At 43.6% G+C, this 25,103-nt stretch overlaps 1 protein-coding gene across 2 annotated transcripts in view; it reads right to left on the bottom strand.

Moving 5' to 3' along the window:
• PPEF2 (protein phosphatase with EF-hand domain 2) overlaps window positions 1-25,103 on the bottom strand; it is a 43,954-nt gene that overhangs the window by 3,099 nt on the left and 15,752 nt on the right. The window contains exons 2-13 of one of the 2 annotated variants that reach the window (XM_036413321.2): window positions 22,069-22,185; window positions 16,502-16,629; window positions 16,284-16,341; window positions 14,776-14,951; window positions 13,301-13,415; window positions 11,115-11,161; window positions 10,148-10,314; window positions 9,648-9,684; window positions 9,407-9,556; window positions 5,050-5,436; window positions 3,837-4,022; window positions 1,863-2,005 (exon numbers count right to left, since the gene is read on the bottom strand). In XM_036413321.2, the coding sequence (XP_036269214.1) occupies window positions 1,863-2,005; window positions 3,837-4,022; window positions 5,050-5,436; window positions 9,407-9,556; window positions 9,648-9,684; window positions 10,148-10,314; window positions 11,115-11,161; window positions 13,301-13,415; window positions 14,776-14,951; window positions 16,284-16,341; window positions 16,502-16,629; window positions 22,069-22,123 (1,649 nt within the window). In that variant the 5' untranslated portion in view covers window positions 22,124-22,185. Of the gene's footprint in view, window positions 1-1,862; window positions 2,006-3,836; window positions 4,023-5,049; window positions 5,437-9,406; window positions 9,557-9,647; window positions 9,685-10,147; window positions 10,315-11,114; window positions 11,162-13,300; window positions 13,416-14,775; window positions 14,952-15,157; window positions 15,406-16,283; window positions 16,342-16,501; window positions 16,630-22,068; window positions 22,186-25,103 lie in introns of those variants that run through there. The other variant, XM_036413330.2, reaches the window with a different exon arrangement.

Raw genomic sequence — 25,103 nt, 5'->3', positions numbered from 1 at the left:
TAGGGATAAAAATATTACCTACCTCACAAGATTGTGAAGAATAAAAAAGTAAATTCATGTACTGCACTTAAAAGAAAACTTGGTATCGATACTTAAAAAGCACTCAATAAATTATGTCTGTTTTTCAAAAATCATGCTTTCCTTGTAATTTATTATTACATTAAACAGTCACAAGGTAAGATTTATGAATAACAAGATAACACTTATTTTGTTTTCTTCTAGTTACAATACCCAATGAGGTGGATAAAACTATTATGCCCATTACAGAGTAAGTAACAAGCCCAAGGTCACATAGCTAATGAGGGTTGGAGCTAGGAATCAATCTTGACAGGTAGATACCAGGCTGGCTAACCTGTTATTGTGAGATGTGGATTTACACCAAAAGTAAGTGAATTCTGAGTGAGGGTTTCTCTAAGTAAAACACATGATACTGAGTTCTTGTACATCAAGACATCAATTATGGCTGGTCAGAAGCACTTCCCTCCTTCCTTGTAAGTTCTACATTGTGGTCCAAATAGTTGAAGTTGTTGGACAGTAGCTTCTGGATAATGTTGTGCTTGCTCTGATGCAATCAATGACTATTTCCAAGAGCTGAGTGATCTTTCTCTATGTTATTAAACATATTATTTATAGGATTTCATACAGTGACTCCTCTTGTAGTGACAACACTGAAATCATATGAAATCATAGCATTTCAGGTTCCTACCTTTGGGTACTCTAATTTGGTGGAACTGAGATGAGGGTCAGATGACTGATTTTTTTTTTTTTTCTTATAAAGCTCCACAGATGATTCTGCTACACAGTAGGTTTAACAATTATTGCTTGGTAAGTTTAAATTTTCACATAATATTTATTTTTAAGGTAATACTAGCCTTAATTTTTTAAATAACTTGACTGTTTAATAACTTTCAGTGTTTTGGACTCAAGAGTGATTTAAAATAATGTATTTTTATAGCTCTCAAACAAGGCAGGTGCTAAATATTAATGTGTTCTTTCCGATGGATTTACACTAACTTTGTTTTGATTTTAAATTTAGTTCATCTGAAAATTTTAAAAGCTTGTTTAGAGCCACTAAAACTGTATCTGTTAGAAGCTTTATATTCTGGAGCCCTCTTTTTGGTGGGTGGCAGTATTGCATAGGAAGTGTATGAGTTCTTAAATAAGACTTCCTGGGTCAAAGCTAACTTTCACTGCTTGGGAGCTGTGTGCCCATGGGCCAGCTGATTTAACCCCTGTTCCTTAATAATTTCATATATGAAAGTAGAAGTTATTACATGATGTATTTCATAAGTTCATTGTGAGATATATATGCTTTATAATAACACTTAATGTGTGGTATGTTCTAACCAAGATTACAACTCAGAATCATCTCAACAGAAGCCATTTAAGTAACATTATACAATACATATATTTCCTTCCCAGAAGAAAGGGCCATTGTTAACAGGTGTGTGTACACTGAAATCCACCTGCCAAATCCCCAGACAGTGAAAGGAGCTTTGGCTGGGATTAATGGGATGGCACACATTGTTTATGGATGAGAGAGAACAGAAGAGTGACCCTGGAAAGACTTGGTGGCTGGACCATGGGTTTTCCCTAGATGCCCCCACTGAGAAAAATTTCAATAAAAGCAGGAAGCAAACTTGTTCCTTCCATTAATGATGAGGAGGTAGAGATTTTGAAGTGTGTGGAGAAAGAAGAGTCTTCTGCCTATAATGTCTATTACAGATCCACCTTACTTCTGAAAGAACCAAATTCTGAATTCTCACTTAGAATTTAGATAAATGTAGTAACATTTGACACTTCAAAGGTTCTATAGACACTATGATTCTGCTCTTCTGAAATCACTCATTGGAACGACTTGCCTTTGCCTCATGGTCAGCGTGTGGGTCGTCTTGTTGGCTTGATACTGCACAATGTGCGGGGTCAGGGCTGGCCCCAGTTTGACATAGGCCCCTCTGTTACTGCCAACCGCATAGTAGTTGGAAGCAGAAAAGATGGTTAGCACCTAAATCAAGAGAAGAGAGACAGGCACTCAGGTTCACTGGAGACTTCATTGTCCTCAATCCTAGAGGGTCCAACCCAATTTCAGGGGCTGCTCTTTCTCCTTGACCTCACCTATGGGACTTTATTTAAAATATTTAATGCTAGTAGGGCAGGAGTTGTGACCCAAATAATAAAAACTTTAATTCTGCCAAAACCGGTTTGGCTCAATGGATAGAGCGTCAGCCTCCGGAATGAAGGGTCCCGGGTTCGATTCCGGTCAAGGGCACGTACCTTAGTTGCGGGCACGTCCCCAGTGGGGGGCGTGCAAGAGGCAGCTGATCGATGACTCTCTTTCATCGATGTTTCTAACTCTCTATCTCTCTCCTTTCCTCTCTGTAAAAAAATCAATAAAATATATTTTAAAAAAAGAAGAAGCCCAATACCTAATTTAAAAAACAACAACAACAAAAACACTTTAATTCTGATAGAACATCCACAACATATTTTCTGCATGTTGTTGTCCCAAGTAAAACTATGATTCATAGAAAAAACTTCATTGATTCAACTTAGAGGCCAGCTGGGCCCAACAAACTTAGATGGTCTTTAGAACCAGCACATAAATAAGTTACCAACTAGCCGGTGTGAGGCCTCAAAGCAGTTTCCCGCAGTGTGGAGCCCCCAAGTCGCTCTGTGAGAAAGGTTTCCATGGTCACTATATTGGAAAATGCTAAACACTGCATCTTTTTTTTTGTGGAGATTTACAATGAACATAGGAAATTAAAAGTCCTTAGAAGTCCTGCAATAAAGAATCTTATATAAGAATTTAACCAAACATTTATCATATTACTTGATCTCTTATTTTTTCTGCATGGAAAACTGCTGTTCTGCAGTAGAATTGGTATTCCCGGAATACGCTCATCCTAATGGAATTAGCCTCAGGCCTAATACCAGCTCTTCCTATCATTGTGAAGAAGAATTCATTGTTCACCCACTAATGGGGAACATGGTCTGCAAACTCATGAGTCAACAGAGCCAAATATCAACAGTCCAACGACTGAAATTTCTTTTGAGAGCCAAATATTTTAAACTTATATTTCTTCTAACGCCAATTCTTCAAAATAGACTCGCCCAGGCCATTGTATTGTGTGGAAGAGCCACAATCAAGGGGCCAAAGAGCCGCATGTGGCTCTCGAGCCACAGTTTGCTGACCATGGGTCTAGACTAGGGGTGTCGAACTCAATCAGAGAAGGGGCCAAAATCTAAAATCCAGCCTAAATCGCAGGCCGAATGGTTTACTGAACAGTCATAAACTGTCATTGTGATGGAAACGCAGCGGGAGTGCAGTGATGACAGCGAGGTGCGGGCCACATTGCAAGGCCTGGCGGGACGGATTTGGCCCGCGGGCCTTGTGTTTGACACATGTGGTCTAGACAAACACTACGAATTTAGAGGTGCCCAAAGGCTAGGCAGGAGAAGACAAACAACCCAGAATCCCTGCCTGGGGCACAGTGCAGATGTCCTCTTACTCTGCGTTGCTGTGTGAGGCATGTGACAGCGAGCAATGTGACTTGAAGAACAGATGTGGCTGGGAAAACCCCAGGCCGTATTTGCATCCATGAAGTGGGAGCAAACTTCCCCTCACTCTCCTCTCAGGGTATCGCTGAGTGGTGGCCTCAAACAAGACTGAATTTTAAAGAGGCTCTAAAAGCCAAGGATAAATTCCTGTGAAGGACCCAGTTATGGTTTGCCAGTGGGTAACAAGTACAAGGCACAGTTGATTGTGACAAGCCTTCGCCTACCCAGACGTGGGAGGAGCAATAGGGCCGCTTTGTGACTCTGCAGGGGCCACCCACCTTGCGGCTGTGGCAGAACTCATAGCCTTCGGGTTTGCACTCGTGTGAGCGGATCAGGAGCTGCAGATTGTATTTCTGCAGCAGCTGTTCTGTCACGTTCGGCCCGAAGTAACAGCCTCCTCCTCGGACAGTGTTGGCCTTGCAGCCCTCCTGAGCCATGGGGTCACTCCACAGAATATCCACAACCTGGAGAGAAAGAGATGGTGTCTTTCCTAAAAACTAGACAGATATTCATGCAGAGTCGTTTCTACGAATAGAGGAGGAAGAGGAGGAGGAAGAGCAGAAGGAACAGCAATGAAGCGAGTTGTAATCTTTCTGCTGATGGAGGGTCTTGCTTTCAATTGGGGGGGGGGGAAATGCAACATCTGTAGGGCATAAAGTGAGGTGCAATAAAACGAGGTATGCCTCTGTTTTGGCAAGCATTGTGAATCCATCCTCAATACCCATTCTTCTTCCTCACTAACAAAACCCTCATTAGGCGTTTGGGGTGGCAATGTGCCAAGCTAAATATTTGCTTTCTCAGCCTCCCTTGCAGCTAGGGGTAGCCATGTGACAGTTTCAGAGATCTTGGAAAAACTTTTGTTTGCCTGATAACAGAGGAGGACAGAAGCTACTGACAGTCCTTAGGCTTTGAACTACAGCAGACATGTTTTTAGCACATTAAAACAAACAAAAAGTAAAACAATAGCATCCAAGAAATCGTTTCACCCCAGCGATCCTAGGTCACTAAACCAAGTTTACTCAGGCAACAGAGCCTACAACTTCCCATCCTTCACAAAACTCTAAAGTATGAGTCATTAGGCAAATAGTAATATCTTCCTGGGATGTTCTCACCCCAGGGATAGAGAAAGACAGGCAAAAAAAAAACACCAAAATACCCTGAATTTGCATGGAAAGATGAGATTGGATTTTTTTTTAATCCGTGGTCCCGCCAAAACCGGTTTGGCTCAGTGGATAGAGCGTCGGCCTGCGGACTGAAAGGTCCTGGGTTTGATTCCGGTCAAGGGCATGTACCTTGGTTGCGGGCACATACCCAGTGCGGGGTGTGCAAGAGGCAGCTGATCGATGATTCTCTCTCATCGATGTTTCTAACTCTCTATCCCTCTCTCTTCCTCTCTGTAAAAAATCAATAAAATATATTTCTTAAAAAAATAAAGCCTTGGTCCCTCCTGGTGGCAGCCAAATCTTGGAAGCAGCTCCTGGCCACACCCACCTGCCTCCACTCCTCCTGAGTGGGCTCCAGCGGCTCCCGAGCTGCAGTGTCAGCTTCTGGGGTGAAGAGCCAGGGCTCCTCCTTCTCCTGGATCGCGGGAAAGCCTGCTTGCTGCCGGCACCTCTCCAGCTCCAGGTCCACGGAGCGCCTCACCTGCCGGGAGAGCCCCCTGGGGCCCAGGGGGACGCTGCAGGGGATGCTGCAGGAGCGTCCAGCTTTGTGGGTCTTGTGGGAGCTGAGATGAAGGGGCGAAGAGGGGAGAGAGCGGCTTTGGGGGAGAAACCACGGGGAGAGGCTCCCTGCAGAGCTCATCAGTTTGGCTTTTCCCTTCTCTTCTGCTTGCTTCTCGTTCTCTTTTCTTGTTTTGCACCTCAAGGTGGAAACAATCTACAAATGTCCAGAACACACAGATGATGGAATGAAACCAGAGGTCCTTTCTGAGCATCAGGCCAATGCTCCTCACACTGGGGGCCACAGATAAGTGCTGGTCTGTGAGCGGTTTGTCCTGACCCCGGACAAGATAGGCATAGACTTGGGAGTGGGCCTTTGGAAACGTTTACAGCCAGAAGGTAGTGCTATGGCATTCAAGCACATGACCCATGGCCTTATATCTTTTGTTTGAATTTCATTTTTCTCGTCATTCAAATTATACAAAAGTGTTAATCTGTGGAAAAATTGGAAATTAATTGCCCAATTGACATGGCTCAGTGGTTGAACATCAACCTATGAACCAGGAGGTCAGGGCACATGCCCAAATTATGGGCTCAATCCTTAGTGGAGGGTGGGCAGGAGGCAGCTGATCAATGATTCCCTCTCATCATTGATCTTTCTATTACTTTCTTCCTCTCCTTTCCACTCTGAAATTAATAAAAATACCGTATTTTCTGGCGTATAAGACGACACCCTAATTTTACAGTTAAAACATAGGTTTAGGCCTATATTCGCTGTATAAGACTACCCCCCACTTCCGAGGCAACACCAGTTCTTTTATTAATAGACCGCCTCTCTGACTCTGGCCAATCTGAGCAGGCTTTTTACTAGAACACAGTGTCACCTTATTGGCCGGAAATTATGGTATATGTTTTAAAATCAGAAAATTATAAAGCCTGAACCTTCACCACAGATAGCTGGATAAATGCTAACCTATGTCATGATTTCTCTTTGGGAGCTTAGTGATTTTAGACAAGGATGAGAAAGGGCACCTCTCTCTCTTTCTCTCTGTCTCAGGAAAACAAGCCCTTCCTGACTTTTCTGTTGTTTCACAGACACTAAAACAGAGTGGAAAGGCAGCTTATGGTTGAGAAATGTTGGGACAGGGAATTCTTGACACTTGCTGTGAGATCACATTTTACAGGAGTGCTACCTGACCTATTAGCTCACTGGGGAAGGGAACACCTCTTTTCAGCCTAATTGGGAAGAGGGGTTCAGCATGGTCCCTCTCACTGACTCAGAGTCATCATGGTACCGGGACCAGGATGGGAACATGGAGGACACACGCAGAAAGAATTCTGGTCCACGTGTATGGTGTCTTATGGCTTCTCTACTCCAGCTGTTATTAGGTCGAGGATGGAAACACATGGTACCAGCTCCCCACTCCCACGTCCATGGCAAACATCACTAATTGGTCACAGCAACTTACTCCCTGAGCCCAGCTATGGACTCTCGGTTCTTCTCCTTTTAAGGGTCTAATGCAGCAATTTTCTAACTGGCGTGCCATAGAATTTTTAAAACATGCAACACCTGAACATTTAGTCAGGGACACTGACCTCTTTTCCCTTAGATTGTCAAATTAAAAAAAAAAAGACAACAGCTAACACAATAGCTGTTCAGTGTGAATAAATAAAAATTATACCTATTTTTTGTCAGATCAAAATATATTTTTTGGTGTACCACAGAATTTTATGTGCTATGAGTTAAAAAAGAAAAGAAAAAAAGGAGAATCCAAGATGGCTGAACAGGTAGACACCTAGCCGCAGCCGCACACAACAATTTCAATAAGATACAACTAAAATATAAAATAGACATTACCCAGAACTACAGGAAAGTTGACTGACTGGAAATTCTACAACGAGAAGCAAGGAGAAAACCAGAAGGAAGAGCAGAGAAGCTGTAAAAGCCTAAAGTACGGAGACACACAGTGCACGCACTGGAGAGGAGGGAGCCAGAGAGGAGGAAGGCTGAGTGCCTGGCTGGCGTTCCCTAGCAGGAAGGAGATAAAAGCTCCGACTGTGCTGGGCCCCAGTTCCGACTGCTCTGAACCCCAGTTCTAGGCCAGACCCTGGGGACCCAGGCTCATCCATAGGGAGCTGTACTGCAAGACGGAACCCCGGGGAAGCAGCGAAAGGAGGTCCCAGCGGCGCGCACATTGCACGCAGAGAAGGGACGGTCGGCTGTGCCGCAGAATTGCCCTGGCAGGAAGGAGACTGGGGCTCCAGACTGCTCTGAACGCCACCTCCAACCCCACTTCCAACTGAACTGAACCCCTATACAGGGCTCATTGGGGGAGAGCCTAGACTGTTTGGTAGCAGGCGAAAATCGAGGGCACCTTTCTCTCAGAGGCGCTTGCAGCGAGTACTGAAGGACCCTGAGACCCAGGAACCGCATAGGGCAGGGCTGACGGAAGCCAAGGCTGTAGGCTCCACCCTGAAACTTCGCCCCATCTGTAGCTGCGAAATGCGAGAACGAAATAGATCACAAAAGAAAGAAATGGAGGACAAAAAGCGACTGAATATAGAGTTCAAATCTACGCTTATAAGGTTTTTCAAGAATTTCCTAGAAAAGATCGATAAGACCTAAGAAGATATGAAAAGAGATCAACTAGAATTAATAAGGAATCAACAAGAAATGGTAAGGGATCAACAAGAAATAAAGAATACAGTGTCTGAAATAAAAAATATTATACAGAGTTCTAAAAACAGAATGGAAGATTGCAAGAATCGAGTAAAAGATTGGGAACATAAAGAGCCAGAAGACACTCCTCCGCAGAAGATAGAAGGCAAGAGAATCCAGAAAATTGAAGATAATGTAAGAAACCTCTGGGACTTCAAGCGAACCAACATCAGAATTATGGGGGTCCCAGAAGATGAGAGAGAGCAAGATATCGAAAACATACTGAAAGAAATAGTGACAGAAAACTTCCCCCTCCTGGTGAAAGAATTAGACTTACAAGTCCAGGAAGCGCACAGAACTCCAAACAAAAGGAATCCAAAGAGGACCACACCAAGATACATCATAATTAAAATCCCAAGAGCAAAAGACAAAGAGAGAATATTAAAAGCAGCAAGAGCAAAGCAGGTAGTTACCTATAAAGGAGCATCTATATGATTGTCAGCTGACTTCTCAACAGAAACCATGCAGGCCAGACAGGAATGGCAAGAAATATTCAAGGTGATGAATAGTAAGAACCTACAGCCAAAAATAATCTATTCAGCAAAGCTATCACTCAGAATCAAAGGCCAGACAAAGAGCTTCACTAATAAAAAAAAGCTAAAGGAGTTCATCACCACCAAACCAGAATTATATGAATTGCTGAAGGGGGTTCTTTCAGAAGAGAAAGTAAATAAAGATAAAAATTATGAACAACAAATACGTAACTATCAACAAGTGAATCTAAAAACCAAGGAAATTAAAAATAATCTGATGAACAATATTAACTGTTGAATATAATAGAATCAGAGGTATGGAAGGGGAGTGAACTGAAGATTCATGGGGAAAAGGGGAGAGGGGGATGTGGAAAGAGACTGAACATAAACTGTGCACCTATGGATGAGGACAATGGGGGGGTGGGGAGGGGGCAGGGGGGTGGGAATCTGGTGGAGGAGAGCAATGGAGAGGGGGGGGGAAAGGAACATTTGTAATAATATGAACAATAAAAATTTATTAAAAAGAAAAAAAGAAAAAAAAGGTTGATAGTTGCTGGTCATATATATATATATATATATATATATATATATATATATATATTTTTTTTTTTTTTGCTGGTCTAATATATATATATTATACAGTATATGTACTGCATATATATATATATATATATATATATATATATATATATAATGATTTCAGAGAGGGAGAGATAAAAACATCAATGATGAGAGAGAATTATTGATTGGCTGCCTCCTATATGCCTCATATTGGGGGTCAAGCCCACAACCTCAGCACATGCCCTAACTAGCAATCGAACTGTGAGCTCCTGGTTCATAGGTCAATGCTCAACTACTGAACCACACTGGCCCAGCCAAATGATTTATCTTGCAGCCCTTTTTAGTCAACTGGAGTCAGCAACTTTTATTTTATGATGATAGTAAAACTGGGTGTTTTGGTAAAATGTGTACTAGTTTCATTATCCAGTCAGTACCTTGTGCCTGTCTAGTTTAGACAAAAGCTCTAGGTCAGTCATGTCTGACACACCACCGTGAAGAATGAGGACTTTCTCATCCACCAGAGTGGCCAGTGGAAGCCAACAGAAAACATCTTGCAGTATTTTTAGTATTTTCTTGCCGTGCATCTGAAAATGATATGAACAAGACACTAAGTTTCAAATACATCAGTCAACTATTCAGAGCTCAGAGAAACTTTTGCTTTTAGAGGCAGCACACCTTATATTTATGCATCACTTCCTTGGTGAAGCCATATCTAGATTTAGAAGCAAAAAAAAGTGTTTAAATTTAGTGACAATAAGTTATGACACAATTGCATTTTTTAAATGCATATTCTTATATATGTACTTAACTATATAGAAAAGAGACTAATTATAAAATGTTTACATTAAACATTATCTCTGGGTAGACAAGTTATCATATAATTTAATTTTTCTTCTTTTTGATTATCTGTATTCTTTAATTTTTCTGCAATTAAACTTTATTGTTTATATGATAAGGAGTATGGGTATGTAAAAAAAATTAATGGTTTTATTAAATAGTAGGTTAATGTGTAAATTTTAAAAAAAGACTTTTTAAATGTATTATATTGTGTATTTTACTTTATAAAATTGAAAAACTACTTTTAAAAGCATCTAACAGATAAGGAACTCTGACAAAATAACTTTTTACAATTGCAACAAGTAAATATCAAATACCAAGCGTGCTTTGGTTTGTACCGTAAGTTCACCAGGTGGTCCTCATGGTTTCCTCGGTTCAGATGGAACTCTTTGGGGTAAATCAGCATGAAGGCAAAAAGGACCATCAGGATCTCTACCGAATCCTGGCCTCGATCCACAAAATCACCGTTGAACACGTAGGCTCGCTCTGGGGATGGGAGGCCATTCTTCCCCACAAGGATGCAAGTCCCACAAGAGGCAGAGAGAGAAGGGAGTAGAAAATCAGGTTCAGCCAACGTGTACTTGACATTTACATCAGATCTAACACCAGTTCTGAGTTTTTGGCTCTCCTCCAAATGTAAAACGTCAGAAAGAGATGGAAATAGTCTCTATTCGCCTTATATTTCCTTTCCAGCCAGGCTGAGGTTATGACGTGTTCATCAAAATAAATGTTTTACGCAAAGCCAGAGTGTTGTGATGTGGTATGTGCAAAGGACACTGAACTTGGGATCCAAAGGCCAGTTTTAAGTTTTGGAAGCATTGTTTTTAATTAACAATAACAACTGCCAGAGATTCCTTAGGATTAAACATGGCAATGTGCTTTGGGAAATGCAGTACATCTATAAAGTTAATATTATATAAACAGAATATTCTTATACTCTATGTTGATATATGCTCTGCATTTTATAATTAAAATTTGATATGAAAATAGCTTTCAACTGCTTTGATAATAAATAATTCTCTTTATTTGAAAAAAAGAAAATAAATTGCTAAATAATGATTCCTTCTCTTTATTTGCCTCAGATTTTGTATTTTTAAACAGTTTATATAGTAGAATATAATGCAATGCTGGCTTTTATATTTTATATTTTCTACTGTGTGTTCTAATATTTTTCTATATGTATAAATATGTATATTTAATATTTTAAAATCCAAGCAATACTTAATAACTTGTTTATTAGATATTGTATTCAAACTTCTAAATTGTACTCAGAGAAAGACAGAAACTTAAGTTGAACATTCATACCTTATAAAATATGAATATTAAGTCATCCAACTGACCATGTAAATCTCCTAACAGAAACAGAAAAGAAATATCAGTTTTGATTGGTCCTTACCATTGTTTCTCATTGTTTAACTCTAAAAAAAAAAAAAAATACCCAGAAAAAAATGGCAAGGTTAAAAAACTTATGATTAGTCATTTTTTCCATATGTAAGATAGGAATAATTATAATTTCCCTTGTTGCAGGGGTAGTTAATATTGAAAGCAGGAACACAATATTTCTCCTGCATGGTTATCATAAATAGTAAACAACCTGTCTTCTTACTGAAGCAAAGATGGGACAGAACCGCATGGGGCTGCAAACCCAGACGAGAATGGGAGACATTTCACTCCATCTAGTGCAGAAGCTGCAGCTCACCTGGGGGTCAGTCTTGCAAGATTTTTCAAGAGAAGTTGGAAATATGGATTTTAATATAAAATCCTCTAATTTTCAAATATTGGACACTAATTTTTAAAATGTAAGACTATGCCAGGACCAGTTTGGCTCAGTGGATAGAGCGTCGGCTTGGGGACTGAAGGGTCCCGGGTTCGATTCCGGTCAAGGGCATGTACCTTGGCTGTGGGCATGTCCCCAGTGGGGGGTGTGCAAGAGGCAGCTGACCGATGACTCTCTCTCATCGATGTTTCTGACTCTCTATCTCTCTCCCTTCCTCTCTGTACAAAATCAATAAAATATATTTTTAAAAAAAACAAAAAAAACGTAAGTTTAGATATACTACCAAAAAAAAAAAAAATTAAAATGTAAGACTATTTCAGGACCTATCTGTAAGCTGTATGTTCCTAGAAGTGCCATTTTACGATCCCTGCTGTTCCACAGTCTGCCTCCCCTAAATTATAGAGTGGGGCGTCCATCTATAATATAAAGTGTGAGGCACCATATAAAATATCACTGAAAACATAAGGAGGTAGGAAAATTGTCACTAACAGGATTTCTGTCTGGGACAATATATGTGAATGGCAGGATAGTCACTAAACTTTGGGGTCTGGTCAAGCAATCTATAATAATCTATAATAATAAGAGCATAATATGCAAATCAGCCAAACAGCAGAACAACCATTTGGACAACCACGCTATGACATGCACTGGCGCCAGGCCAGCCAAGGTGGGTGAGATGCGTTTGGTTGGGGGGCAGCAATCGCCCCATGATTGCCCCTCAGAGGGAGGCCCAGGCCCCCAGCCAATGGGCAGTCAATGGGGGGGTCCCTGTGATTGCCCAAAAGAGGGAGGCCCAGGCCGCCCTCTGGGGAAATTGATCAGAGGGCTCTAGGGAACCAGGGATGTGTGGCAGCAGATGTGGGCAGTGCCAGGCCAAGGCAGGTGCAGGTGGGGGGAAGGGCCAAGGATGCAAAGTCCTACCCTTGCATGAATTTCATGCATTGGTTCTCTATTCTATATATATATAAAAGCCAAATGACAGGAATGACCAGTTGCTTTGATGCACACTGTGGCCCCGATCGCCACCCCCCAACCCAGATAGGAGGCAGGGACAGCCGCCCAAGCACCTGCAACCTCTCCCCCCAGCTGGCCCAGCCCCGTATCCCCTCCCCCCACCAGCCAGCCAACCTTCTTAGTCTAAGGTGACCAGATCATCCCGCGTTTGGTGGGACAGTCCTGATTTTTAACAATTTTTCCCGCATCCCGCAGCATTTTTAAAAAGTGCTGATTTTTGGAAAGATTGGAAAGATTGGAAAGATTCTGGTCACCTTATGCAGGCTTAGACCCATCCCTCTGGCTGGCCCGCCCCAATCAGTCCCAATCAAGGCGGGCTGGTGGACCCCGCCTGTGCATGAATTTGTGCACCCAGCCTCTAGTTATAAATAAACTATCTTACAAGGGAGGGCCTGCAGGGTTTTTGTTCTGAATGGAGAGCATGAGTCGGGATCAAATATGAATTGCTTGGGGAAATAAAGCAGAGGCTGAGCCCTGTGGCCCCCTAGTCCTTCATGAACCACCTCTAGTTTAAGTAACTGGAGCAAATATGCAATTTCAGTGTGAAGGAGTGAAGCTGGCCTGTCCACCTGGCCATTGAGTCCCGCCCCTCACCCTTCCCATCCCCCTTCCCCCAGCCCCACCTTTCCTCCTCCCCCACCACAGGCAGAGTTTTATAGTTTGGTTCTAGCATATAAAACCAATTCAGACCAGCTCTTACCACACACTGTGATCTCCTCGCTGTAACAGGTGGAGACCCGGTTGATGTTCGGCAGCTGTACCAGATGTTTTCTGGTTTCGTGCAAAAGATTCAAGACATAGCGAGCATGTAGCTGCTACTAGGAGGAAGAGGAGGGAGGGAACAGAACAACACTGATATTTGTGAGGGAAGACTAATCAACTGCAGGAACATAACTCAACTGCCTGGGACCCTATGCACAGATCCTTTCTTTTTCATCCATCTTCTACTCTTATTTCCATTTTTCACCATCATCCAAATGTTAAACTAATTTCCTCTATCTGCTCTATGGAAGCCCCCCTGGCCTTTCGCTGGGGAGAAACACATGATTGTTCAGCCAAGTATGAATAAGTGCATGCATGCTGATGGTACTGAGTAATCCTGACATTACTGGGAAAATCACCCAACTCCTCCTGCAGTGAATTAATTCATATGAAAGAGGGGAAGGATTGGAATCTGGCATGGAGCTGGAATCCGACCACTTTTCCCCACCTCTGCTTCTACCACCAGCATTGCAAGCCAAATCATCTTTCGCCTGGACTACTGCAGCAGCCTCTTGACTTGGCCTCCCTGCTTCAGCCCTTGCTCCTTACACTCAATCAGCACACAAATGACTACTTTTAAAAGCAAGCCAGATGACAGCATTCCTGTGCTCAATGTCTCCCCATCTCTTTCAGGAGAATAAAATTCACCCCCTGTCCTCTTTGCCTCCATCTCCTAATACCCTTTCCCTGCCTTCCTCCTCTTTGGTCACAGTGGCCTTCCCAAGGCCCTTGGGCAGCCTCAAGCCCTTTCCGGTTGTTCCCTCGGCCTGGAATGCTTTTCCCCAGATGTCCGCATGGTGCGTTCCCTCACCACCTTCATTTGACCTTTGCTCAGAAATCACCTTTTCAGAGGCCTCCCCAGACCACTGGATAGAACTTCCACCTCTCCCACCTAGAACTTAGTTGATTCTTTTGCATAGCTCTTACCTCCTTCTAATACACACAATTCACTTGGGGCCCGGGCAAGTAATAACAAATGAACTGTTCTGACAAGGGAAGGCCTGGCTATTTGCAGGGATTTTGTCCTGAATGGAGAGAACGGGTACATCATTTGCTCATTTATGGTTATTAATTATGTGTCTGTCTCCCCACTAGAATGTCAGCCCTCTGAGGACAGGGAGTTGTGTGTCTGTCCTGCTCATTGCTGGGTCCCCGTGTCTAGAACATGCTGGCACATAGCGGTGCTCAATAATTATCTGTGGGATGGGTGAACAAAGGGGGATTACATTATTAGGAGAAGTTTTGAGTGCATAGGACCTGGTGATTGGTCACAGGTCCTGGCTAAGCAAAGGAGGAGTGGGTGGAATCTCTCCAGTGGACCCTAAGTCTGGGGCCATGCCTTCTGCTCTGATCTGCTCTCCCCCTGCAGGTGACCGGGAGTTGCTGGAGACTTGGGTTCCTGGGTGAGCTTACTTGTTTCAGTCTGAAAGCCTCCACCAGGGCAGTTGCGTGGTCAGGAAGGAGTGGGAAGGAGAGGCGTGGCCCCGTGTAATTGTCTGGCACCTCTATGGATCCATACTCGCTGCATTCCTCTACCTCGGAGCCCCGGGGGACTCTCTCCTCAGTGAACATGCGGTTCAGGAAGTCCCCTGCCAAGACAGAAAGGGTGGTGGCTTACAATCAGATGTGCAGTCAGTCCACAGGCAGCACAGAGGAGTCTTTCCTTGGACCAGACAGTAGGTCCTCACTTAATGCTGTCAATAGGTTCAGTGACTTTAAGTGAAGCAACGAAACCAGCTTCACCATAGGCCATTATATGCAAACAAGAGTTATGTTCCAGCAGAATCTCGCCAACCTTAGAAAGTATGAAGTGGCCAGTCTGGCGTCAGCTCCTGCTCAGGAGAGAGAAAGGAAAAGGGAAACTGAGGACAAGTTAGGGTGGGCAGGAGGCAAAGGTTATGTATGTCCTTGTGTCAATTCCCTTCTACTTTTATTTTAAAAGATTGAGACATGTCCGACTTAGAAAGGATGGGAATTTAGGGGCCTAGGTTTGTTAAGAAGAAAGAAAAACCCTGGCCAATTTAGATCAGTGGTAAGAGTGTCGGCATGTGGACTGGGTTTGATTCCTGGTCAAGGGCATGTACCTTGGTTGCATGCCCTTGTGGGCGTGTGCAGGAGGCAACAAATCCATGTGTTTCTCTCACATCAATGTGTGTGCCTCTCTCTCTTCCCTCCCGCCCCCCTCCTCCTTCCCTTCCATTCTCTGGAAATTAATGGGGGAAATATCCTAGGGTGAAGATTAGAAAAGGAGTTGGAGGAGGAGGAGGAGGAGGAGGAGGGGAAAGAGGAGGAGGAGGAGGGGGAGGAGAAAGAGAAGAAGAAGAAGAAGAGCTATATGAGAATCAAGTTCCCAGGCATTTATGGTGCTCAGTGTCCTTCAGGCACTTTCCAACTGCCTGGCCCTGCATCTCTAGCCTGAGAGCTTTTTCCTGGACCCACAGAAAGCCCTGCTTGGCAGGCCTGAAACGCTGTGGAATTAGCAATCCTTCCTGTCTGCCCCTCCCGGCAGCCTTCAACCAATGACTTTTGGGAGCTGCCAGTATAAGGACTCAGGTTCGCTCTGCCTTCAGGTGAGGTCACTGGGGCGTGTGTTTTGAATTATTTCCCAGACACATTGAGTGAGTCGCTAGCTTAGTAGCCCACCCTTCCTTGGCTGCTTTCCTTTCCCTGAATCCCTTCCCACTCCTTCCCCACCCACTCTGTTTCCTGTGTTTAACAAATCAACTCCTTGCACTCAAACCCTTGTCTCCACATGTGCTTCTGGGACGACCCAGAATACGCGTCCACTCTGCCATCTATTGGCTGTGCTCCTCGCCCACTCCCAGCTGTCACCGGATTCCCATTTTCACTCCCTGAGCATCCCCCACCTCACCCCCAGACCTGCGGCCCCCAGACAGGAGGACCCGGCGGCTCACACTCACGCTCACTGTGGCTGCTGGGGGTGAAGTGGTCCACCAGGTAGCTGAAGAAATCGTGGAGCTGCAGGAGAAGCCAAGAAAACTTGGCTTTAGAGGTGAGTGGGAAGAGACCCAGGAGTGGTCCGGATCCGCTACATCTCTGGGCGCCTGGGCCTGCTGCCCCGGGGCCGGGCCAGAAGGCAGAGCTGGAGGCGCCTCCTCTTCCTCCCCTCTCACCGCACCTTGACCTGGTCCTGCTGCCCGGCGTACTCCACGGACTGGAAGATGCTCCAGGTGCACTGCCGCCGCATCTCCAGGCGCGCCATGTAGCGCCGGTACCATCTCTGGATCAGGGCCGCTGCCTTGAAGGCTGTGACGTGGGTGGGGAAGCAAGCGTGTGAGCTGGGTTCCCTGGGCCGGGGAGGAGGTGAGGGGCCCCTCTGCCACTGTAATGTGGGGACGAGACGGTGGAGAAGGCACAGACGGTTGGTGCTAGTAGGAAGGACTTGCCTTCCCCCCTGCGAGGGGTGCTCTTTTCCCTACATAAGCCTCAGGCCACCTCCATCCTTACCTCTTGGTTATGTGCCTCTCACGGGAGGCGAATTGGATTCCCACTTTTTAATGAAAATATTTACATGAGTAGAGATGAAAAGGCTGGACTGCCAGGATTCTGAGAAGGACATGGAAGTTGGAGAGATTGCAAGGATGCAGCATCCTTGAAAAGTGGGATAATGTGGGCATTGGGGGTGGGGCACTTTGATATTATAACAATAAACTGGCTGTTAGGGGATCTGGGTTCTGGGCCTGAAACTGTTTTGACACCAGCTCTGTGGCCTCAGGTGAGTCACCTTCGTGGTCCTCAATGTTCTCAGCTGGGTGATGAATTAGATGATGACTGGAGAAAGCAAACAACAAAAACATGCAAATTGCGACATAGTGTAGTGTCAGGTGTGATGAGCATGTGCGGGGTTCTGGGCTGGCTCTCCCCATATTCTGACATCCCCAGCTTTAAGAGTCCCCATCGCCATACTGCCACCGTGGTGGCACTGCCTATCAGACACCCAGGCAGCCTTTGGGCTGTCCTTTCGCCAGGACCTGTGCTAGGTGACTGACACCACAGGATGGCCTGAGGACTTTTAATTCTTCACACGGGCTTTGGGACCTGTTGTCCACAGAGAAGGACAGCTGTCCATACAAATAACTAGACTCTTCTTAACTTAAGTTCAAGGCCTGAATGTGCGGCCGCTGATGAATGAAGTTGTTTGTAGATAAAGCTGGATCACACAGGAAAGCCAACAGGTTCATTCAGCGCGTGAAAGGTAGACAGATGGACTTATTTAGCGTGCGTTAGGGAGCTAATACAATTCTTGCTGATCTCCCTAAGAAGAAAAATGAGGGTGGAGTGGAAAAAGAGAACCTGGGAGGAATGTAAGCAAAGCTGAATTTGATTCCCTATGAGGGGGAGAAAAGTCATACTGTAAATATTCCTCAAAGGCACTAAATTATAAGTGATGAAGTTGAAGCTCTACCAACTGCTTTCTGTAAATGCATGTTCAGCAGAGCGAAAGGCATGCCCAGCGTAAGCACTACAGACCCTTTAAGAGCACATGGGAAACACATGGGCATCTGGACCTCGCCCTAGACTTATAGCATCTCTATAGAATCTCTACAGGGAACCCAGAAACTTGCAGATTTAACAAGCTCCACACGTGACTATTGTTTATTAGTAAATATCGTGGGATAGAGTAAATAATACTACAATATATTGATGTCATCAAGGATAAAGAGAAAAGAGATACTATATAATAAAAGGCTAATATGCAAATCAACCAAACAGCAGAATGATTGGTCACTATGATGTGCACTAACCACCAGGGGGCAGACACACAACCTAGGAGCTGCCTCCTGGTGGTCAGGGCACTCCCACAGAGGGAGCTCCGCTCAACCATAAGCCAGGCTCACAGCAGGCAAGCGCAGTGGCCGTGACAGGAGCCTCTCTGCCTCTGCTGCAGCACTAAGGAGCAGCGAACCCAGCGGTAAGGAGCAGCCAGCAGGCAGGTGGTAAGGAGCAAGGAGTCCCGGACTGTGAGAAGGATGTCCAACTGCCAGCTTAGGCCCGTGGGGAGCAAATTGGTCATGATTATTTTTTTCTTTAAATATTAATAATATAATTTTTCTGAATCTGTTCACTAAAATAATGTGGAAATAATAACCAACCTGGGAGCAATGAATACCCCACACCCTGGAGAAATAGCTATTCCTGGTCTGAGACCCAAAATATGCAAATTGAGCCTAGGACATATTGCACAACTGGAAATCAAGGAAGCTGCAAGCTTACAGAGATGCATAGGCCCCTGTGAACAAGGTGCTGTCACTGTTTCCCTTGCCTCCTCTCACACCTCGGCTGCTCTCCTTGGCCTCCTTTGCTGGATCAACCTCTTTCTACCTGATACTGGTGTAAGTATGGCTCTGTCCTAGGCCCTGGTCTCTGATCTGGTTTTACTCTCACTCTAGGCTACTTCAGTGACCCTCATGGCTTCAAACACCACCTACAGTCTGATGCCTTCCAAATGCACATATCTCCAGCCCAACATTCCCCCCAAATCCGGATCTGAATATGTAGCTGCCTACTTAGCACTTCCACCTGCATGCCTCCTGGGCACCTCCCACCCAGAGTGCAGAAACTCATCATCAGGGTGTATAAACTCATCATTTTCCCTCTAGTCAAACTTGGTTCTTCTCCTTTATCATTACATCAGTAAGCTAGGTATTATCATCTACATGGTTGTTTTTATGTGGGGTTTTTTTTTTAGTTTTTTTTTTTTTAATAAACCTTTATTGTTCATATTATTACAAAAATTCCTCATTTTTTCCCCCTCCACCAGGTTCCCACCCCATCCTCTTCCCTTTCCCCACCCCGCATTGTCCTCATCCATAGGTGCACAGTTTATGTTCAGTCTCTTCTGGCACCCCCCACTCCTTTTTTCCCTGAGAATCATCAGTCCACTCCCTTTCCATACCTCTGATTCTATTATATTATATTCAACAGTTAACATTGTTCATCAGGTTTTTTAATTCCCTTGGTTTTTAGATTCACTTGTGATAGTTATGTATTTGTTGTTCATAATTTTCATCTTTATTTTCTTTCTCTTCCAAAAGAACCCCCTTCAGCAATTCATATAATTCTGGTTTGGCGGTGATCAACTCCTTTAGCTTTTTTTTTTATTAGTGAAGCTCTTTATCTGGCCTTCGATTCTGAGTGATAGCTTTGCTGGGTAGATTATTTTTCGCTGTAGGTTCTTGCTATTCATCACCTTGAATATTTCTTACCATTCCTGTCTGGCCTGCATGGTTTCTGTTGAGAAATCAGCTGACATTCGTATGGGTGCTCCCTTATAGGTAACTAACTGTTTCTCTCTTGCTGCTTTTAATATTCTCTCTTTGTCTTTTGTTCTTGGAATTTTAATTATGATGTGTCTTGGTATAGTCCTCTTTGGATTCCTTTTGTTTGGGGTTCTGTGTGCTTCCTGAACTTGAAGGTCTAATTCTTTCACCACGTGGGGGAAGTTTTCTGTCACTATTTCTTTCAGTATGTTTTTGGTATCTTGCTCTCTCTCTTCTTCTGAGACCCCCATAATTCTGATGTTGGTTCGCTTGAAGTTGTCTCAGAGGTTTCTTACATTATCTTCAATTTTCTGGATTCTCTTGTCTTCTAGCTTCTGCGGAGGAGTGTCTTCTGGCTCTTTATGTTCCAAATCTTTGACTTGATTCTTGCGATCTTCCATTCTGTTTTTAGGACTCTGTATAATATTTTTTATTTCAGACAATGTATTCTTTATTTCTTGTTGATCCCTTATTGTTTCTTGTTGATCCCTTATTATTTCTAGTTGATCCCTTTTCATATCCTCATAGGTCTTATCGGCCTTTTCTAGAAAATTCTTGAAAAATCTTGTTAAGTGTGGTTTTGAACTCTATATTCAGTTGCTTTTTGTCCTCCATTTCTTTCGTTTGTGATCTGTTTCCTTGTCTTGGCATTTTCACAGCTTCCCTGATTTGGTAGCCTTAAAAGTCTCTGTGTTCAGCTTGGATGGGGCAGAGTTTCAGGGTAGAGCCTACAGCCTTGGCTTCCATCAGCCACGCCCTATGAGGCTCCTGAGTTTCAGTATTCCTCAGGGTCCTTCAGTACTCATTGCAAGCGCCTCTGAGAGAAAGGTGCCCTCAAGTTTCACCTGCTACCAAACAGTCTAGGCTCTCCCCCAATGAGCCCGGAACTGGGGTTCAGTTTAGTTGGAAGTGGGGTTGGAAGTGGGGTTCAGAGTAGTCTGGAGCTTTTGTCTCCTTCCTGCCAGGGCAATCCAGTGGCACAGTCAACCGCCCGTTCTCTGCGTGCAATGTGCGCACCTCCAGGACTTCCTTTTGTCGTTCCCCTGGGTTTCCACCTTACAGCCCAGGCTGTATGAGCCTGGGTCCCCAGGGTCTGGCCTAGAACTGGGATTCAGTGCTGTCAGAACTGGGGTTCAGCACAGTCCGGAGCTTTTATCTCCTTCCCTCTAGGAAACGCCAGCCAGGCATTCAGCCTCCCCCTCCTCTCTGGCTCCGTTCTCTCGGCATGCACAATGTGTCTCCATACCTTAGGCTTTTATAGCTGCTCTGATTTTCCTTCTGGTTTTCTCTTTCCTTCTCATTGTAGAATTTCCAGTCAGTCGACTTTCCTGTAGTTCTGGGTAATGTCTATTTTGTATTTTAGTTGTATTTTATTGAAATTGTTGTGTGAGGCTTCAGTTAGGTGTTACCTATGCCGCCATCTTGGATTCTCTCTTCGTCTACGTGGTTTTGATAGCTGGAAACCTGGAGGTCGTTTTCAACCGATCTTTCTCCCTCACCTCATACATCTAATCAGTAGAGTGTCAATTCCACTTCCTGAATATTACTGTAGTTTGCCCTATTCTCTCTGTCTCTATTGCCACCAACTCTGGACCAAGACATCATCACATCTTGCTTAGATGACTTTGGTAGCTTCTAAACGGTTCTTTCTTCTTCTTCTCTTACCTCCTTCAATCCCTTCTTCATGGAAGCCAGAAGAGTCTTTTCAATAAGGGTCTTTTAATATTAAAATCTTATTATAGAACTTCTATTTTTAATTTCTCAATGGTTCCTCATGCCTTTAGGTCACAGGGGTCCTCAAACTTTTTAAAGTGGGGGCCAGATCACGGTCCCTCAGAGAGCTGGAGGGCCGGACTATATGAACTACTAATTCCTATTGTAACACCTCGGCTGCGCTCACTGCCCAAAAAACCTGGTGGGCCGGATCAGACTCCTCTGCGGGCCTCATGTGGCCCGTGGGCCGTAGTTTGAAGACCCCTGCTTTAGGATAATGTTTAAAATTCTATAAGATCTCAGTGATCTGGGCTCTGTCTACCTCAGCAGCCTCATGTCATGCTACCCTTTATCTCACTCACTTCAAACCATTTAGCTCCCTCCTTCCTACCTCATGACCTTTGCACATGCTGTACCTTCTACCTGGAATGCTCTTTCATCCCTTTTTTGCCCAACCTATGTCACTCACTTCGTTTGGGATAAACCCCAATGAACAGCCTGACCCCATGAGTAAATTTTAATTCTGTCAAATATACTTCACCACGTCCTAAGATACTCAGCTGAACATTCTGCTGGTCATAGCACAAGAAGAAGCTGAAGAGTTGCATGAGGAGAAATATAATGTTTTTTTGCTTCTATCCTGACAAGTATCTCCTCTGCAACATAAACTTTGGGGTGCCCAGAACTAGTTTGGGAGGTGGGAAACACATACCTTTTTCTGCATTCTGGAAAGCAAAATGATGGTGGGTTGAGGCACCACTTCCCATGGTGTAAGAACAATGTTTCTTCAGGACTCAGATAGCAAGTCCAAGGAAAAGTGAATTGTTTGCTGACAAAAGAAAGAGAAAATCTTCAATAGGGAGGTTCGGGCAGAGTATTAGTTCAGGTGCAGCAAATTATCTATGAACCTTGTCTCCCACATAATAAAAAAAATTGAAACTATCATCTCTCCAGTCCCAGTGCATGTGATGTACCTCCACTGAAAAGTCCCTCCATTTATCAATATATATCTCTCTTAGGCTTTCTACTCTTCTACTAGTTTTTCCCTTATAGTTAAGAAACATACTGAAGTCTCCTCTCTTCTAAAAGCAATTCATCATCACCATCATCATCGTTGTTGTCGTCATCACTATTCTTTGACCTCCCTTATTCCTTCAGCTACAACCCAACCTCTCTTTTCTTCACCTCTTGGAGTAGACTATATATTTTCACCTTAATTCCTCTTCAGACTTTAGACTACTTTTTAAATATATATATATAATTGATTTTTTACAGAGAGGAAAAGAGAGGGATAGAGAGTTAGAAACATCGATGAGAGAGCTGCCTCCTGCGCACCCCCCTCAGGGGATGTGCCCCCAACCAAGGTACATGCCCTTGACGGGAATCTGGGACCTTTCAGTCTGCAGACCGACACTCTATCCACTGAGCCAAACGGGTTTTGGCTAGACTACTTTTGACAGCCACTTGCTGTTGTCAGAACAACAAGGCCATCTGCCTCCACAAGCCACCCCTTAATTATAATTCTACTCCTTGGGCTTCCATGAGGCCAGACCTCCATGTATTTACTCCTGCCTCTCTATTTACACTTTCTCCTTTTTTGAGCTCGTTTTTCTCTGTTCGTTTCTCAAATGTTGATTTTTATTTGTAATCTAGTCTCAAATGTCAGCTCTCACTCTATACAAACTCCCTGGATGATTTAATTAATTATCGCATTTTTCAGCTATCAGTTCCTGCCTCTCAAATTCATCCAACGCCATCATCCTTAACCATCAGCCTCATATACCTAACTTCCTGCTAAACTTTCACTGGAATGTCTTGGATTCCATGTATTACAAATAGAACTCATCTTCTCAAAATCCTACTTTTCCAGCCTCGTCTCCTTTCTCTCCTTTCTTCAAACTCTGCTCTTTGACCACCATGACCTTTGTGGTTTTGCTCTTATCTGGAATATTCTTCCTGTCCCATCCTTCCTAACTTGTCCAACTCGACACATTCCTTAAGGCTCACCTTAGACATCATCTCTCTTAAGGAAGCCAGTTGGACATGCCCCATTCTGAGCTCCTGAATGTTCTATTCACATCTTCATCACTATAATACCATATAAAAAATTTCTCCTTTGTGTCTTTCTACCATTGGACTGTGAGTTACCTTCAGAGCAAAGACCCTGTGTGTACAAATTCATCATTTTTATATCCAGGACTTAGCATGGTGCCTGACACTAGTAGGGATTCAATAAGAACAAGGCTAGTCTATATGGGATAGTATGAAAATATTTCCAAGATACAGTGTTACAGGAAGAAAAGCAAATTACAGAACAGTATGCTTAATGTGACCTCGGTTACATAAAAAATATGTCCATAAGTGTCAAATCAAAGAGTATACACCAAACTGTGAACCATGATTACCTCTAAAGAATGTGGTGGGGTGGGAATGTGAGAATGTGTGTGTGTGTGTGGGGGGGGTGTCACTCTTACATACTTCTATTGTATCTTTTGTCATTAAAAATCATAAACTATATTTTTCAAAAAATTGCATATAAGAAATAATTAGAAAAAGACACTGAAGAGGGAATAGAGGGAATTGATGGTCATGGGGGAAAAATAAAATAACTTTTTCAAAAAGAAAGACACTGACTAAATAGGTATCGCATTCAGCTGCCTTAAGATAAGAACGTGAACTCGAATGGTGTGGCTCAGTTCTATTCCCAGTCAGGGTGCATGCTTCGGGGTTTGCAGGAGGCAGCTGATCAATGATTCTTGTCAATATTTAAAGTGCTTTCAATACACAGTCCTCAATATATGGACTAAATCTGATATTATATTTATTTTAAAATATTTACAATAAAAAATACATATCCCTGACTCAAATTAGGAATCAGTATAAGACATACTATCTCAATGCAGCATTGTTATGATCTGAATATCAGGGCCTCCATAACCTATATGTTAGTATATTACATAACCTATATGTTAGTATCCTACCTTCCAATATGATTGTATTAGGAGGTGGGAACTTTGGAAAGTAATTAGGTTTCAATGAGGTCATGAAGGAGAGCCCCCATGATGTCATCAGTGACTTTATAAGAAGAGAGAGACCAGAGCACTCTCTCTCTTTAAGGAGAAAGTGGCTATCTGCAAGACAGGAAGAAAGCTCTCACCAGGAACCAAATCTATTGGCGCCTTAATTTTGGACTGCTCAGCCTCCAGAACTGGGAGAAATAAATGTTGGTTGTCTAAGCCACCCCATCTATGGTATTTTTTACAGCAGCCTGAGCTAAGACAACCATAAACCAGAGTGATGGTTACTGAATATGGCTGGGTCGAGGCTTGTTGTTATCACATAAGTTCCCTTTTGCCCTTCAGATATCTTGTTTCTTATGTGTTTATAAATCAAAATACAGTGGTAGAATAAGACAAATCACCTATCCTATAAAACAGTGTTGAAGGCAGAAATATGACACTGCTGCAGAGTGAGAAAGTAATAACTCTCATGGGCTAAGAAATCATTTAAAACAACCTCTAGGAGTGAAAGAATAAAGTCTCCACCAAGCAGTATATCAAGCTGTAATTAAGGCTGGGCCCCCAAGGACAAAAGGAATGTGCTTTCATATATCATAGGGGATTGGGGAGGGACACCCAGCTGTTACTACAGCAGCATAGATGCATGGGCTCCCTGCTCTGGGGCTCCAGGCCTCATCTGCTTCCTGCCATGTATGGATCATGTGACTCCACTACAGGGTTGTTATGA

This window comes from Pipistrellus kuhlii, unplaced genomic scaffold, assembly GCF_014108245.1.
Source record: "Pipistrellus kuhlii isolate mPipKuh1 unplaced genomic scaffold, mPipKuh1.p scaffold_m20_p_1, whole genome shotgun sequence".
In the NCBI taxonomy this organism is placed as follows: Eukaryota; Metazoa; Chordata; class Mammalia; order Chiroptera; family Vespertilionidae; genus Pipistrellus; species Pipistrellus kuhlii.
This window is presented reverse-complemented; position numbering and strand designations above follow the sequence as displayed.